Genomic DNA, 18,772 nt, shown 5'->3' with positions numbered 1-18,772 from the left:
CTGTAGCAACACCCCACTAAATATCCTGTCTTGCCTACCTCTACCTCACACCATACGCTCTCAAAATCATTTGTCTCACTACCTTCCAAATTCTCCACTCTTAGAGGACATAGGTCATCACTTATCATAAGCAGCACCCCACCACCACGCTTTCCCCTCCTATCCTGACGAAAAATGCTATACCCAGCGACTTCTATTCCTGTTGTTATATCCCCTTCTGTCAACCACGTCTCAGTGATCGCAATAATTTTTGGCCAGGCTGATGCTATCTGCGCCACCAATTCCTCTCCCTTATTCCGGATACTCCTGGCATTAGTATACAGCATATAAATGCCATTGTTTCTATACCCAGCATTATCCCTTCTAGACTCCACTGGGCTCAGTGTTACCTGACATTGTGTCCCTTCTCCCAAGTATCCATTCCCACAAGAGGCCACCCCTGCTATCATCCTCCCTGGGACACACTGACTCGTTCAGAACAGCAATCTCTCCAGATGCCTACACCCTTCCTCATTCAAATGTAAACGGTCTCTCGCATACAACTCCTCTCTTTACTCAAACGCACTCCAAGCATCCACATATACCAGTCCTCTCTTGTCACACATTCTCGCTATTATGCCATTCAATATCACCGCTCTTCTGCTCAGCTCATCATTATCATACCTAGGCAACACGCACACTATTTTTCCTCTCTCTGTCTTCTTCCGTACAGTCTCAAGCAAAAATCTCATATCTCTCGCTGCCCGACTTACATTACCACTCAAGTCATTCGTTCCTACCATCACAATCATCTCATCCACCCTTTCACCTCTCTTAATTGCCATAGCCACCCTTTCTATTGTTCCTCCTGGCAAACACTCCTCACGCATCCTATCTTGAACACCACGGATCATTGAGTCGCCATACATTATACCTCTTACCATTCCCTCGCTCCTATTGTTTCCATTCTCTCCTCTTCTTTCATTCCCATACCTCTCTCTTCTACTGTTTCCATTCTCTCCTCTTCTAGCACTCCCATACATCTCTCTCATTCCCTCTCTCCTACTGTTTCCATTTTCTCCACTTCTAACACTTCCATATCCCTCTCTCATTCTGTCTCTCCTACTACTGTTTCCATCCGCTCGTCTTCTAGCATTCCCATACCTCTCTCTCATTCCATCTCTCCTACCGTTTCCATTCTCTCCTCTTCTAGCACTTCCATATCTCTCTCTCATTCCGTCTCTCCTACTGTTTCCATCCTCTCGTCTGCTAGCATTCCCATACCTCTCTCTCATTCCCTCTCTTCTACTGTTTCCATTCTCTCCTCTTCTAGCACCCCCATACCTCTCACTCATACTCCTTAAATTCTCTCTCTCTCCTACTCTGATTTGCCTTGCATTTATCTTTTCCATTCTCCTAATCTTATCTTTCATACTTCTGCTCTCATTCACTAAACATTCCACCTCCTCTTTCAACTCATCTATCTCCCTCTGCAGGTCAGTCACCCTTAATCTAAATTCACTCTCCCATACAAAACCATCTCCTAAACTTCCACAGTCACTCACACCTTCCACACTATCAACTATTATTTTCTCATTCGCTCCTATCATACTACTTGTCTTCCTATTCTCCGTTCCTGGAGCAACAAAGTCGGATATCGATATATCTAATGTATTTATTTCCTCCAACTGCCTGCATTTGGCGCACATACGCTCTCCACTCTCTTTAACAAGCCACATATGTAATTCCCGAGAAGCATACATGCCGCAAGTACTGCATGCCACAAAGTCCTTTATGATATTGCTAATAATTGAGTTTTTAAATGGCGGAGGACTTGGCGTTACGCCACTTGCGACTGCTGCTGAATCCACCATCATTCCTTACTGCCGAGTAGCGTAATCTTTAATAATTATTCAATTAATAAATAAGAGGGGAAAAAAGTACAAACATCAGAACATTTAAAGTACTAAATATAATTAAATAAATGAAATATAACTAAATACAGTAACTTAGCTTCGTTTTGTCTTCCACCGTTACACGTTCGATTCCGACGGTACCAACATATATTGTATCGCGACAGCAACTAACTTCCAAAAAAAAACAACCACTGAAGTACACTCGTATTCAGAGAAACAATTTAGCACTCAAAAACGTAGAAAAACGGGGGAAAAAGCGGACTATTCACTTGCAGAGGAATTTGACAGGATTCCACATGAGATTCTGTTATACAAATTATAAATGATGGGTATGATGTGATTTGGGTAAGAAAGTACCTGAGTGAGGTGCTGAAGTGAAGAGAAGGAAGGTGACCAGTGGAGTACCTCAGGATTCTGTACTTAAGCCATTATTGTTTAACTTGTATATTAATGATGTTGAGAGAAATACTCATTTGCTGCTGATGATGATGATGAAAAGTTAGGAAAAGTAATATGGGATATTGCTGATGCAGAATCTCTGTAGGCTGATTTGAACAGACTATGACTATGGGCAAATGATAAGAATATTATTTCAATGTCATCAGGATAAGGTTAGGCATTTTGGATTGAGGAGATTGTAGTAGAGTACTTGTATTATATTAATGAGAATTTGTTATAAGTAGCCAATGAAATAAAGGATGATGGTGGACAAGTAGTCATTGACTCCAGAGATGATGGTGCATGGAGAGTTGACATTTAAAAGCCACACTGCTAAGGTTGCTAATTCATCATATCAGATAACTGCAGTGGTGAAGAGCACACTGACATGTAGAAATATGGAAGTTATTTTCCCACTTTAAAGCTTTGATAAGGCCACATCAGGCCTACTGTGATCATGTGTGATCACAGTAAGCCAGATTGTGTACTTGGTACTGTGTACAAGAAGGTCTTCAAAGTTTGAGAAATAAATGAACAAGATGAAATAGGTAAGGTAAGGGGATCTTACAGCAAGTAAGATTTCTGCAGTTCATGTCAGCTAGAGAGAGAGAATTTGGGATTATTTATGAATGCCAAGTGGGAGGGTGGAGGTCTGGAAGGTTCCAATAAACATCTAGAACAAAAATTATATTAAAGCATTTAATATAACCACAAGAAAGATATAAGTAACTGCTACTGGTATGTTCTTTCTTGTGGTTATATCAGTTGTTTTAACATCATTTTTGTCTAGGTGTTTATCAGAACTTTCCAGACCCCCCCCCCCCTCATAAGTGTTTGGTTAGGAAGGATATTAGGTTCCAGATTCTTCTTGTGCCATGTAGTGAATTTGTGGAATGAACTACAATTTGGCCAGCCTGCTTGTCTGAGTGGTTAGTGTATCTGTAGGTTTGAATCCCACCATGTACAAATGTTTGTGATTGTCTTTAGGCAGAAGATGAATTTCATTGCCTGTTTCATTGTTGTGAGACCACTGTCCCACTTACTGGAGACCTGAAGTGGCTTTGAAAAACTCCATGTTTAGTATCTAGAGGAAGATTTTCGACTATGTAAAAACTAAATTAAAAATACCCAACAAATATATAAAATTAATAAAAAATATTAAAAGGAGCTACATAAAAAATTTTGAAAGGAGCTACATTTAAAAAAATTTAATTAAAAAAAACCTGATGTCATTTGCCAATATAATATAACCACAAGAAAGATATAAGGTATCTCTCTAGGAAAGAAAAATTAAATTAAATTAAATTTTTAAAAAAAAACTATAAATATGTAGGTTATGAGTGAGTGACACAGGAAGGGCCATTGCTCTATGAGTCCCTAAACTCCTTGGAGGAGCCAGCATAATAATAATAATTATTATTATATATACATAAATACGTACAATATTTCTACATAAAAATTATTATATAAAGATAAAAGAAATTCAATCTAATATATGTTTACTTCTTTATCTTCTTCTGCTTCTTCTTCTTCAGCTGCTGTTAGTTCTTGAGCATTGGCTAAGTTATCCACAGCAATAGCTAAGAATACATTCAGTAGGGTGTCTACAATATGTTAAGAATTAACAGCTCTCTCAATATTTCTGACCTTGGAAATTAGAATAGATTTTCTGGAATTTCTTCATTTGAATTTTTTTTATTTGCTTTAGTTATCTTTGTTACAAAAATTTCACGGTAAGTTTAAGTTAAAATTATTTTCTAATATTCAATTATTTTTCTGTTTCCTCAGTAGAATGTTATTCATCATTTCATTCATACAGTATTTTTTAATACTTACCTAAATAATTAATTTATATATATTACACAAGGATAAGTTAAAAAGTATCCATGTTTGATTATTATTATTATCATTATGGAAGAAAAATTATGCAGCTGACGTGATAAGAAGCTGCCTATTCAAAGAGATTATGTACAGCTTGGCTGCAATGGTAGCCAAAGGCCTTAAAAGTTAGTAAATCACAGTGGCACTGTAAATCTGAAGAGAACGAGAAAAACAAGCAAAGCTGAATAAACTTAAAACTAATGCCCAAAACTTTTTCAACAAAAGCAACCCTTCCCAAATATCTCACAAAAAATTAAGCAAAATCAGCCCACTCTTAATATAACTCAGGAAATCAACAGTTGAAGAAATTAAAACACTTAAATGAGATCTCAATACGCATAAACTAGAAATTAAACTAATAAAAGAATAGTTAGTGACATTCAAAGAATTTCTAAAATTCAATCACAGAAGACTATAATAGGTGCTAAACTCAGTCAAAGAAATGAGAAAAAACATAAAATCACTTGTTGAAATGCAAACCCAGCGTAAAGAAAGATAATTACAACCTAAGAACTGAACTGGTTAAATTGAGGGCAAAAGTTGATCAGCTGTGGGACTTGATATATTATCAAGTCCCACAGCCTTATTTACATTTAGTTTGTTCAACTCCCCATACACCTCTTGCTCACTTACAGTCAGTCTCTCTTCCTCATCATCAACTGCTCTCAATCTCTCCATGAAGTCACATTCACAAGATTGAAATACCTTGATGAACTGCTCATTAAGTATCTCCACCACACCCTCTGCAACAGCTGTCTTTATACCATTTTCTCCAATCAATGTCATCCTTCCATAATCATTCTTTCTTTTGCTGGTTACATATCGAAAGAATTCCTTAATATTCTTTTTGACTTCATTAGCTAATTGCTGTTCATACCTCTCTTTAGCTACCCTCACCAACCGAGTCACCAGCCTTGCCTGGTCTTTGTAGTCCTCATGGAATTGGTTATTTCCACTTCTCTTATGCTGCCTCCATGATGCCCTTTTTCTCTGTATCACATGCTTAATCTCTTTATTCATCCATTTCACACCTACCTTATTTAACCTTAAAGTGACCTGAAAAAACTGCAAAAATATTTTCTTAGTTGTCAATACCTGCTCACTCCTCTGTTAATAATTTCTTAATTATTTGAATTTTAAATCCTATTTTCAATTCAGTTTAAATTTTGCATTAATTTCTTACCTTAATATTCCTAATCTTTTACAGTAAATGATGAAATTTAATATATCTTGGAAAATCAAGTAAATGACATTGAATATATTTAATACATTTGTAGATAAAATAAAGAAATTTAAAAAATATTAGTGTAAAAAAATATTGGCTACTGCTTCAGGCATATTTTAGTGAATGCACAGCTTATCATCATCATCATCATGAATCATGGGCACAGCACCCGTAGGTGTTTGATGCCATATTGATTATATTGTCCCACTGATGTCTGTTCATTGTAGCATGACTTAATTCTTGAAGAGTTACCCACACCAGTCTTTAATATCATCCACCCACTCACAATGAGGATGACCTCTGACATTTGTTCCTCTCATTAGGTCAAGCATCAATGACTTTAACTTTCTGTCACTTGACATTCTACAAATATGTCCAAAGAGTTTCAATTTTCTTTATATGATTTTTTGAAAAATAGTCTCTTTCAGTTGTATCCTTCTGTACACTTCTTCATTTCTTATCTTCTGAGTCCCTCCAATTCATAGAAATTTATGATAACACTTTCTTTAAAAAGCCAGTATTCTTCTCTCCAATTTCTTTGTCATTATCCATGTTTTGCAACCATATAACATACTGCTAAAGATGCATGTCTCAAGAATGCTTAGTTTGGTTTCTAAGCTGATATTTCTACTCTTCCAAATTTTGTCCATGGATTTTAGTGTTGTTAAAGTCTCTGTGGTCTTAATTTTAATTTCTTTTTAACAGTTTAGATCATGTGTTATACATCTTCCAAGATAGATAAACTGTTCCACATTCTCAAGTTCCTTTCCGTCTACAACAATATTTTTTCCAATCTCCCTTTCACCAAAAACCATTGTTTTTGTCTTTTCCATATTCATCCTCAATCCATATATCATTTCCCTTCTCTATTTAGATTATATATCATTTGCTCAAGTTTCATTTCATCTTCTTCAAGTAAAACAAATGTTATCTGCAAAGCACAGATGGTTGAGCTATTCCAATAATGGAGATTCCTGTGTCCACATTTCTGATTCTGTTCATCAATCTCTCCAGGTATGAAATGAAGATACTTGGTGATATTGGATCTCCCTGTCTTGTGCCTCTATTAATGGCAAACCAGGCTTCACATCTGTCTCCTATCTTGACAGCCACTTGTGCATTCATGTTGATTTCTTTCAATAGGTGAATTAACCTGGTCTCAATACTGTATGATTCCAATACAGTCCAGATGATATTTTGTTCAATGCTGTCGAAGGCTTTTTGAAAGTCCACGAAGCATGTAAATACTTTTTTATTCTTTCTTTGTGTCTTTTCTGTGAAGAGTCAAAGGACTAATATCTGTTGTATGGTACTCCTGCTTTTCAGAACCCTGCTTTTTCAGAATGAAAAACATCTTCCAGATGTTTTTCAATCTGGCCTTTTAGTCTTTCAGTTAAAGTTTGCCCACAGTTTGTAGGTTTCTGCTTGGCATTTAGCTAAGAATAGTAGATTTATGCTGAAGGGGAGAAAGAAATCAAGGACGTACAAATTGGTCGCCAACACACGAAATCACGTGCTTTATAGGTAAAATTTTCCAACTGTTATACAAGCAACATAGTTAACTACAATAATCATAAAAGAGAAGTTAATTTTCTGACGTGTAATAATAAACAACTCATCCCACAATACGGAATGATTACCCTATTATCAGAATGGATTCTCCTCCTGTTGACATGTGCAGAAGTGTCGAATGGTCTCGAATCTGTGGGCGTACTATAGTATAATATCAAAACCTTACACAGGTGATTTATCAGCACAATGGTTCTGCAATTGTCGCATTCCAAAGCATTACCTTTTTTATGTAAGACTATCAGCATTGACTTTTTCCATTCTGCTGGGGTGCATCTGATCTTCCATACCTCATTGGAGATTTTAATGGAGGGAATACAAGGGTATTGCCTCCATTTTTTTTATCATTTCTCCTGTTATGCCATCATTTCCAGGACTTCAGTTGTTTTTTGATTTCATTATTGCCTTTCTTACTTCATCTTCCAAGATATTGTTCTCAATATCCTTTCATTGGTTTTCCAACCAATTGTTCTTGTCTATCCTTGCTGCTCTTCTCACCTCATTACACTTCTTTCTGTATGCTCTGCTGAATCAGAGTTGTCACATTTCAGCCTCAATTTTCTTTTTTCTTGTACCAAGTTAAGGGTGTCTTGAGTAATCCATTTTTTAATTAATTTTTTCTTTACTAAGATAATAAGCCGAAAGGCTATTTTACCAGCGAATTTGTTAATTGAAAGGGAGATGGTAAATCCCGTTTTATTTTATAGCTGGGTCCGAAACTTGGATCGAAATCCATCGAAATCCATAGAGTTTCATGCCGAAAAAACTATCAGCGAGCCCAAGTGTAAATGATCACTTGGGTAGTACAACACTAGGGCAACTCCATGCAAAGGTGGAGCAAGCTCCGTCACTAACTTTAATATTCTCTCATAATGTAAAACCCAGCTCCTAAGAGATGTGTATATAGATACATATATATATATATAGTTTTTTCGCCGATAGTTTTTTCGGCATGAAACTCTATGGATTTCGGATTTCGATCCGAGTTTCGGACCTGCTATAAAATAAAACAGGATTTACCATCTCCCTTTCAATTCGCCAGTAAAATAGCCTTTCAGCTTATTATCTTAATAATTAACAATAATTAACAATATAGGAGTGCACCACTTCGGCAATTCGATAGTAGAGGTATGTAGGTTCGTGTTCACTTAAAAACTTTGATATTCCAGGTCTACCTACTCACTGATGAGACCTCAAAAAAGGTTGAAACCAGTCTGGGTAGTGACCTCTTCTCATAATGTAAAACAATATATATATATATATATACATATCTTAGGAGCTGGGTTTTACATTATGAGAGAATATTAAAGTTAATGATGGAGCTTGCTCCACTTTGCATGGAGTTGCCCTGGTGTCGTACTACCCAAGTGATCATTTACACTTGGGTTCGCCGATAGTTTTTCAGCATGGAACTTATGGATTTCGGTGGATTTCGATCCGAGTTTCGGACCCGGCTATAAAATAAATTGAGATTTATCATCTCCCTTTCAATTATTTTTTTTTATTAGGAATTGTTACATTTACTGTTCCCAGTATTATTTCAGTTAGGTGTTCAACTTTTTTGTTTATGTCCTCTTCCAGGTCTTTTAATCTTTTGACCTTGCTGTTATGATCCTTTCATTTACAGGTCTATATCTTAGTAGGGCATCATATGCTTTATTAGTTAATAAGAATCCTACACCTGCTTCATTTTTTTTTCTCATGCCCTGACCATACGATATTATATCCATCCATATCACATGATAACATCCATCTCATTTCTAATAATCTGAGGATGTCACATCTATATATTTTTAATTCCTCCCAAAGGAGTTGTAATTTTCCAGCTGCCCAAAGGGTTTGAACATTCCATGTACCTGCTGATATCAATTCGTTTGTTAACTTGATTTTTTTTTTTCCTTCCTTGGTAGCATATCTTTCAACCCAACCCCGATTTCCTGGTTGGGGATGTGGACTTTGTTTAACTGGATGACGTCTGAGCCGGCATGAGTTTCCTATAGCTGTCCATGACATCAGATTTCAGTCGTCTTTTGTTTTACTGCCAGCACATTGACACTCATCTGGCAAACCCTATCATCACCCTGGGTGGGGGTGGGTGGGCTCAGGATGCTAAGGTTGACAAACCCCATACTTACAAAACGTGAGCCCCTGAGGAAGCATAGTTTATGCAAACCACAAAATTAACGGAAACATTCCTAACCAACAAGGAGCTTCTACTGTAACAGCATAAACACCTTCCAAATTTATATTTACCGTTGTGAAACAAGAAAAGGTAGGAAATTATTGTTTACATTAAACAAATACACACAGTAAGTCAGCTATTTCAGACAGTCAAAAACATATGCCAAAAACTAGGGAATTGTATCGATGAAGACAGCTCGGCTCAACTCATCTATCGATACAAAACTTTGGAAAGTGACTGCTAATTTACAAAGAGACCTACCAAAGGCAAGTGAGACTATCACGCTAAAAGATCTGAATGCAAATATCAAAATTGGAGACAGGGAGATGGCAAATACCTTGGCCTTTCATTTTCAAAAATAAGCAAACTAGAAATGAATACTAGGAAAGACCATGAAATATCAAAACAGGCTTGACAGCAGAAAAATGCTGCAAATTCCTCAAAATATAAAAGCAAATTATTCTGGGATCCATTTACAATCTCTGAATTGAGAGATGCCTTGGAGAGACTAGATATAAATAAATCATGTGGACCAGATAACATATAAGGAATTATGATCAAGCATCTTCCTTTCCTAACCCTAGATTGGCTACTTCGCCTATACAATAATAGCCTACAGGAAAAGCTCCAAAAGACTGGAAGACAGCAACAATCATACCAATCTTAAAGCCTAACAAACCTCAAGACCAACCAGGAAGTTATAAACCAATTTCACTGACTTCGATTCCAGGCAAATTGATGTTTCACCTATGATCACTCTCACCAATTGGTGGCAACGTGGTCATATTCGTTACAGCCAAATTCTCAGATGCAATTACTAGGTCAAGCATTCTCTGACCTTAGTATTTTCCATTATATGCCGTTGCATATAGTTATCCCTTAATAATTGCATAAAATCCAATTCCTTCCTCCCATGTGTCCTCTCCTCCTTCCAATCAATGTTACCATAGTAATGGTAACATTGATTGGAAGTATTTTAATACAAATTGGTGTATTAAAAATGAAAATAATAAAACATGCACACCACACACACACACACACACACACACACACACACACACACATTCTCTCTCTCTCTCTCTCTCTCTCTCCCTCTCCATTTTCCACTTTAGTCCATAAAATCTTTCACATTCTTTAAGGAGAAAGAACTTATATTTAATAGGAATGTAAATCACTAGCCTTATATGTAATTACTTTATAATGGATACAAAGGTAAGGAAATGATATAGCAGGGCAGAGTAATCCAGTACAAAACATTGCAGATGATAAGTATATGAATGAACATCAGAGTTAGGATCAGGGAAACAGGGATGGTCAGAATTAAGAGAGAGTAAAGAATGACGGTGTTGATGGGATGGCCTCAAAGAGTGGAGAATTGTTATACTTGTATAATGTACAGAGTATCAAAAATAAAGGGGCTGAATTTGTAGCATTGATTGAATCAGTATGCCAAAAGATAACTAGCATGAGTGAAACTCGGTTGACTGAAGGTGACAGCATCAGGATTGAAAATGATGGGTACTTGAAACGAATTCCTATCCAAAAAGGAAAGGAAGATGAAGAGAGAAGGGGGGGGGGGGTTCCTTTGCTACCATTATTGCTAATGGTAGCAAAGGAACTATGTCCTTCAAGAATGGAAGTGGAAAATAGCAGTATGTGTGAAGATTTTGAAGCTGTTGGTGTGAAGTTGAGACCAACAGAATAGTATCTCTAATAGGATGTTGTTATAAGACAGCAAATGTGGAGATCACCAATTGTCAAATGTTTAGAAAAAGAAGTTGGGCAAGTAAAAGGAAAATGATATTAATGGAAGATTTCAGTTATGGGAATGTGAATTGTGAAGAAGAGATATTATATGGTAACAAAGAAAGTGAATTTTTTGAGTTTTTGCAGGATAACTATCTTCAGCAACAGGTAATAACAGCAGCAGGAGATTTCCAGTGTTGGATGTCTTGATATTCTCAGAGGATGTGGTTGTGAACAAGAAATCAACACTGTCATATGCTGGTGAGAGTGATTGCAAGGTACTGGTTAGGAGGCAGTCAAACAGGAAAAGAGTGTTGTCAAGGAGGTACATATATGGAACTATAAGGTGAGGATTATAAGAAGCTCTGTAGTCAACTAGCATAAATACACTGGGTTGATGAGCTGTGCAGAAAATATGTTGATAGAGCATGGAAAATAATAAGACAGTATCTGACACAAGCAGTGAATAGCTGCATACCAAAAGTTAAGTGAATAAATAGAGTTGGAGTGATACGAATGACCAGTGATATCAAGCAAGCAGTGGTACTAAAAAAAGTTGTTATGGAGGAATTACAAGACAGTTTGTAGTGAATAGATGCATGAAGAACATAAACTGCAGGCCAGAAAAGTGACAAGCATGGTTAAAAAAGAAAAAGCATGCAACATATGCAAAATCAGTCATCAGCAGATCTGAATCTGATTTCATCAAGGCCAACAACAGCAGAAATGCCTCTTATCCAAATGGAAGCCATGCCTTCTGGTTCTTTGCTAAGTCCATTGAACACAACTTTGTTCTCCTACACTTCCACCTCTCTCGGCACCACTGTTACTTCACCCAAAAATAAAGCTGACCTCCTGGCATTGCTCTTTTCATCAGACTCCTGCATAGATGACCAAGGGAAATCACAAAAAGACATCAGAAAACTACTAAATAACTTGGATACTAAATGGTCGAGAACAATTAAAGAAAAATGGTCGAGAACAATTAAAGAGGTCTTCTAGTCCTGATGGACTAGAAGACCTCTTTAATTGTTCTCGACCATTGTGCTCCAGATAACACCCATTCTGCATTGTCTCATCATCATCAAACTACCAACCAATTGCCATCATTTCTGTCCCCTCTAAAATAATGGAGAAAGTCATCAACAGCCAACTGCTCCACTATGTAGAGGCCCACCAATCCATCTTAGATACTAAGGAGACCACCAATGGCCTCCTTAGTATCTAAGAAATTAGGCATTCTCTTTCATTTCAAGAGGCTATATTATGCACAACCAACTCTTAACTATGTACAAATCCGAAATCCACCTATGCTTAGAATACTTCTCACATGTTTAGGGTGGTGCACCTAAAAGTTCCCTTAAAATCCTTCATGCTGTCTGGTGGCAAGCAATTAGGCTCTTAGATGATCCTGTTTTACAGATTCACTTTAACCACTATCACACAGAGACACTGTTTCTGCTTTGTGTCTATTCTACAGGTGCTTCCATGGTCACTGCTCCAGTGAATTGGCAATCATCATTCCTCCACTTTCTGTTACACCTGTTAACACAAGAGCAACAGCTGTTCAGCAAACCTTTACTGTGCAACTGTAAACACACCAAACCTGCCTCTCCTCTTCCTCTATTATTCCATCCAACTCTGTCCTCTGGAATAGCCTTCCTCGTGAAGTATTCCCAAACAACTGCAACCTGCAGCTCTTCAAAAAAAAAAAAAAAAAAACATTAATAAACTTCTATCTTAATCCTTATCTGCACCCACACATGGCACTGATGTGTATATAGATCTCTTTACTTCCCATTTATGAGATCAATATAAACAATAAAATATGTTCAGTAGGTGACAGATGTTTAAGTGTTTTGTGAGTGAGTGCTGCATTGTATGAAAGGAGAGGTATGACAGGTGTTTAAGTGTTGTGTGAGGCAAGGATTGCTTCCCTTGATTATTTCTTGCATTTACTGGTAGTGCCTATATCAGTATTTCTTAAACTGTGTTCCACAGAACCTTAGCATTCTGCAAAAACTTGTACGTATTTCTCAGAGCATGCAGACATTTATAACTTGTATTAGATGTAGTTTCTGAAAGGAAAAAAAAAGCCTTTAGTGAATGGGAGAAATACTAATTTTTATTCAATTGCCATATTTCTAGAGCAGTTATGGTACTTTATTATTTGAAGAGAGAGAAAGAGAGAGGGATCAGAGAGAAGGTTGACAAACAGGTTGTGGTAGGACAAAAAGAAGAAGGATACAAAGCTGAGGAAGGAATTATGGCAGAGCAAAGTGATGCAGTGCAATAAAGGTAGGGATATGAATGAAAATAAGGGTCAGGATAAGGAAAACAGGGAATGGTCAGATCAAAGAAAGAGTATACCACAACAGAAAGAGTACAGAGTGATGGCCTCAAAGGGTGGGGAATTGTTGTTTGTGTGCTACCATAAGCAGTATCAGAAACAATAGGGGATTAATTTGTAGCATTCATTGAGTCAGAATGCCTAAAGATAACCAGTGTAAGTGAAACTTGGTTGTCTGAGAATAACATACTGCTGGGACTAGAAATGGTAGGATATAGAATTTTCTGAAAGGATAGTAAGGCAAAGGGATGTTAATGACAGCAGAAGAACAGTGTCCTTTAAGATTGGAAATGGGAAATAGTAGTATGTGTCAAGTTTTTGAAGCCGTTTGGTATAAAGTTGAAATCAATAGAATAGATATCTAATAGGATGTTGTTATAAGCCAGGAAATGTGGAGATCACTGATTGACAAATGTTCAGAAAAAGAAGTTCAGCAAGTAAAAGGAAGGTGATACTAATGGAAAATTTCAATTATGGGAATGTGGATTGTGAATTAGAGATATTGTATGGTAACAAAGAGAGTGAATTTGTTGAGTTTCTGTAGGATAATAATCTTAAGCAACAACAGGAGGATTTCAGTATTGGATTTGGTGATATCCTCAGAGAATGTGATTGTGAACAAGGAATCAACACTGTCATCTGTTGTGATTATAAGTGAGAGTGATTATAAGGTACTGATTTAGAAGGCAGTCAAACAGGAAAAGAGTGTTGTCAAGTAGGTATATATATGGAACTATAAGATGGGTGATTGTGAGAAGCTCTGTAGTTGACTAGCATATATACACTGGGTTGATGAGTTGTGCAGAAAATATGTTGATAGTGAATGGGAAATAATAAGACAGTATCTGACACAAGCAATGCATAACTGCATACCAAGAGTAAAGCAAATAAATAGAGCTGGACTGAGATGAATGAACATAAAATCAAGAAAGCAGCATGAGAAAAAAAGAAAGTTGTTATGGAGGAGGTACAAGTCAGTTTAAAAACAGAAACAGTAGAATATGACAGGAGATTGGCCAGATAGGTCAAAGATAACTAAGGGATTTTTTCTGCTATGAGGCAAGCAAGAGGAAAATAATTAGGGCAATCTGACACTGATGAATAGTTATGGTAGAAGAGTGACACCTCAAATGATATAGTAGAATTATTTAATGAGCACTTCATTAGTGTATATCATACTAATGTTAATGATGCTATGCAACATGCAGAAGGGAGACTAGTATTAGGAGAATTGAAGGTGAAAAAAATCAGAGGTGATCAAGTGTTGCTTGAGTTAGATATAAATAAGGCTGTGGGAAAGGAATCACATCATGAATTTTTAAGGAATGCACAAAAGAGTTAGCTATGCCCTAACTTTCATTAAAAGACTTCCATTAAATAACTGAGGTTATTTAATGAAAGTCTTAAAGTGGGAAAGGCTCCTAAGGAGTGGGAAGAAGACAAAATAGTGTCTATTCACAGGCATGGTTCTAGGACAGACATTTCCAATTACAGGTCGGTTTATATATCTTCAATTACTATCAAAGTATTGGAGAAACTGGATAAGAATAGAACAGGATTGAGTTGATGGACATAGGATTTTCTATTATGGTCAGCATGGGTTGGTGAAGGGTAGGTCTCATATTAGCAATCTGCTTACATTTTATGATAAGGTAACGAATGTGTGGAATATGGGAGATTCACATACAGCAATACTCTTAGACTTTTGCAAAGCCATTTGATAGATAACCACATGACAGATTGGTGTATAAGCTGCATTAGTGTATATCATACTGATGTCAATGATGCTATGTCAGCGATTTTCAACCGGTGTGCAGCGAGAGGTCTTCAGGTGTACTGTGAGATTTATGAAAAAAAAATTAATTGAAAGAAATAATGTCATAATTTGCACATTTATTTATTAGTGTCTGGTCTTCCCTCTTCTTGTGTGTGTAAATAAATCAAAATTATGCCTATTTTTTGCCAGATCATCAAATAAATTAAAATAATATATTTTTAGTGTGCGCAGAATTTTAATAATTAGTCTAGGTGTGCCATATTATGGAAAAGGTTGAAAATCACTGTGCTATGTAAATGTAGAAGGGAGGTTAGTATTAGGAGAACTGAAGGTGAAAAAATCAGAGGTGATCATGTGTTTCTTGAGTTGATTAGAGATGGATTGAAGATTGGCTTTCTGAACACTAAATGAAAGTTATGTAAGATGGAGTAGTCTCAGAAAAATGATTAGTGGCATGCCTCAGGATTCTGTTCTTGGGCTCCTACTATTTAACTTATTTGTGAATGATATTTCATATGGATTGAATTGTGATGATGAAATGTCAGGTAAATTTATCAGAAGTATTAATGATGTTAATTCTCTACTTATTGACTTTTAGCTTGGACAGATGAATGTAGTTGTAGTTTTTAATATTAATAAATGCAAGGTGTTACACTTTGGGATGCAGAGATATAAGGCTAAGTACTATACTGGTGGAGCTGGTGCTGCAGGAAGTTGAGGAGATTTGGGATCTTAGGGTGATGATAGACAGCAGACTAAAGTTTCAAGGGCACACCACAAGTGTTGCAGACTGCATATACTACTATGATAAGAGGTACTTATACATATAGGTATAAGGAAGTGGTAGCGGTCCCTCTGTATAGGGCACTGGTCAGACCACACAGACTACTGTGCTCCAATTTGGTTGCCAAGTTTTCAATGTGAAGGGGAAAATACTAGACATGATCCAAAGACAAATAAACAAACTGATATTGGGACTCATGAGTTGGTTATGAAGAGCAGTTGAGGGAATGGAGATTATAGAGTATTCTGGACAAGAGGAAAATAGGAGATACGATAGAGACCTTCAAGTTGGTTAAGGGATTTTACCAGATTAATACAGAAGGAATTATAAAAAGAGCAGATGGTAAGGTTGCAAGGACGACAGGAGATCCCTGGAAGTTGTATAAAGATATAGTGAAGAAGGTTGTGAGAAGTAGACTTTTTTTTTTTATAAAGGGGAGTTGTTGGTGAATGGAATGCATTCCTGGAGCACATTGTGAATGCAATGTTGCTGGTTGAGTAAGCCTCTATGATGAGTCTACTGACTCTGTGAAAGTTTCTATAATAATAATAATAATAATTATTATAATTATAATAATAATGTTATGACCTTTTTCTTGATCACTAGTATTAATAAATTAAAGACTTAATTCTGTATGTTAGTCAAGTGAATAATAGTTTAATATCCGACGCTTCACTGACTAATATCTGTCAGCATTTTCAAAGGATACACTGGTAAGCAATAGAAAGTAACAAAAACTAGGAAATTAACCGACAATTCTAAAAATTATATAAAGTTATCACTGTACGTGATACAATACGCATGTCACAAGTACAACGTTTTATTTGTTGAGATATTTATTGTAATTTTCATGAAAGTTCATTTCTTTTTGGTTAAATGATCTGATTAGAGTTTTCCATATATCTGGTAGGATTAGGCCTTGATTCTTATTTAAGTTACCTGTTGAACGGGTAACTGTAGCAGCTTCTTTGAATGTTCTGGAATGGTAGTTCTCTTCTATGTAGGGGGGCATATGACTCATATCCCATTCAATATTATGGTTGGTAGAGGCGAAGTGGGAAGAAAGGCCTGATATATCTTGTCTGTTATTCCTTACATAGCCTATGTGTTCTTTCTTTCTTGTTTCAAAACTTCTAGATGTCTGTCCGATGTAATTGATACTGCACGAACAGGGTATGCTATAAACTCCAGAGTGCTTGTAGAAAGGATTGCTATCTTTTGATGATCTTATAAACTTTTGAATGGTCTCAATAGGTTTGAAGGTTACCCTGATATTATATGGTTTTAGAAGAAGAGCTAATTTTTTGGATATGGTACTAACAAATGGAATTGTCATAGAGCTGATGTATTGGGTTTCATCTTGTTGTCTTTGCAGTATGTCATTAAAGAGAATCTTGTTGATGATTCTTGTAGGGTAGCCATTCGGATAGATCTCTGGATATTTTCATTAATTCTTCTTGTAAGTCGCCAGGGTCTGTGGTACACTGTATAGCTCTTTTTTTTGAGCATATGGATAATGCTGAGTTTATATAGTGAGACGAGTCGAAATGGAGGTAGCATCCAGTGTTAGTAGGTTTTCTATATACTGATAGGTTGATGCCATTGTCAGTTTGTTTCTTAATAAGGACGTCTAGGAATGGAAGTTTATTATCTTTTTCTAGTTCCAATGTGAACTTGATAGTGTTGTGGAAGCCATTAATTTTGTTTAGATAATCTATTAGTTCTTCTTTTTTGTGATTCCAAATGATGAAGATGTCGTCAACATACCTAAACCATGTGGTTGGTTTAGGGATAATTTGGGATAAAATTTGAGTTTCTAAATTTTCTAAGAATAGGTCGGCACAAGAAGGAGAGAGAGGGCTATCCATGGCTAATCCTGTAAGTTGTTTGTAGTAGGTTTTTTGCCATGTAAAATAATTCGAAGTTAAGCAATGCTTGAACAACTTGGTGATGTTTGGTGGGAACAAGTTTTCTAAGATGTTGATGGCTTCTGAAACTGGGATATTTGTGAATATTACCATATTACCATATCCAAAAAATTAGCTCTTCTTCTAAAACCATATAATATCAAAGTAACCTTTTAACCTATTGAGTTAAAAACTATCTTCTTCTAAAACCATATAATATCAAAGTAACCTTTTAACCATTCAAAAGTTTATAAGATCACCGAAAGATAGCCATCCTTTCTACAAATACTCCGGAGTTTATAGCATACCCTGTTCATGAGGTATCAATTACATCGGACAGATATCTAGATACAGATGTCTTCTTCTTTTTGTGATTCCAAATGATGAAGATGTCGTCAACATACCTAAGCCATGTGGCTGGTTTAGGGGTAATTTGGGATAAAATTTGAGTTTCCAAATTTTCTAAGAATAGGTCGGCACAAGAAGGAGAGAGAGAGAGAGGGACCCATGGCTAATCCTGTTAGTTGTTTGTAGTATTTACTTGACTAACATACAGAATTAAGTCTTTAATTTATTAATAATATTATGTTTTCTTGATTAAAATATTTTGCAACAATGGTTCGTTGTCATAATTACACTCTGATAATTTTTAATAAAAATTTTCACAGGTCTTCAGTGAAAAATAAATGCTTTTATGTAGGGTTCCAGAGTCTCAAAAAGTTTAAGAAACAGAGTACTATACAATAAAGATTAGCAAAATTAAAATGATTAAATTATATGAATAATGATAATAACAAGAATAAATAAATAAATATACATATACATAGTACTTGCATTTCTTGCAGAGAAGAAACAAAGTCAGTCAATGCACACTAAATTTTCCGACAATAAAATTTACGACACAGTAATGATAATATTCAGAATTCAAATGTGTAATTATTATATAAGTGAAATGAGGAATATGGGAAAGAATGAGGGTTGTAAGGGAAAACTCAGTAAAACTGAATCATATTTTTTT

At 36.0% G+C, this 18,772-nt stretch overlaps 1 protein-coding gene across 1 annotated transcript in view; it reads right to left on the bottom strand.

The window, feature by feature from the left end:
- LOC150100847 (voltage-dependent calcium channel type A subunit alpha-1-like) overlaps nucleotides 1-18,772 on the bottom strand; it is a 1,659,894-nt gene that overhangs the window by 1,173,110 nt on the left and 468,012 nt on the right. The window contains exon 20 of the mRNA XM_090401918.1: nucleotides 3,837-3,937. Coding sequence (XP_090258044.1) covers nucleotides 3,837-3,937 — 101 coding nt within the window. The remainder of the gene's footprint in view (nucleotides 1-3,836; nucleotides 3,938-18,772) is intronic.

This window comes from Typopeltis vanoorti, chromosome 12 (assembly GCF_054136105.1).
Source record: "Typopeltis vanoorti isolate ZY-2024b chromosome 12, IOZ_Tvanoo_1.0, whole genome shotgun sequence".
Classification (NCBI taxonomy): Eukaryota; Metazoa; Arthropoda; class Arachnida; order Uropygi; family Thelyphonidae; genus Typopeltis; species Typopeltis vanoorti.
This window is presented reverse-complemented; position numbering and strand designations above follow the sequence as displayed.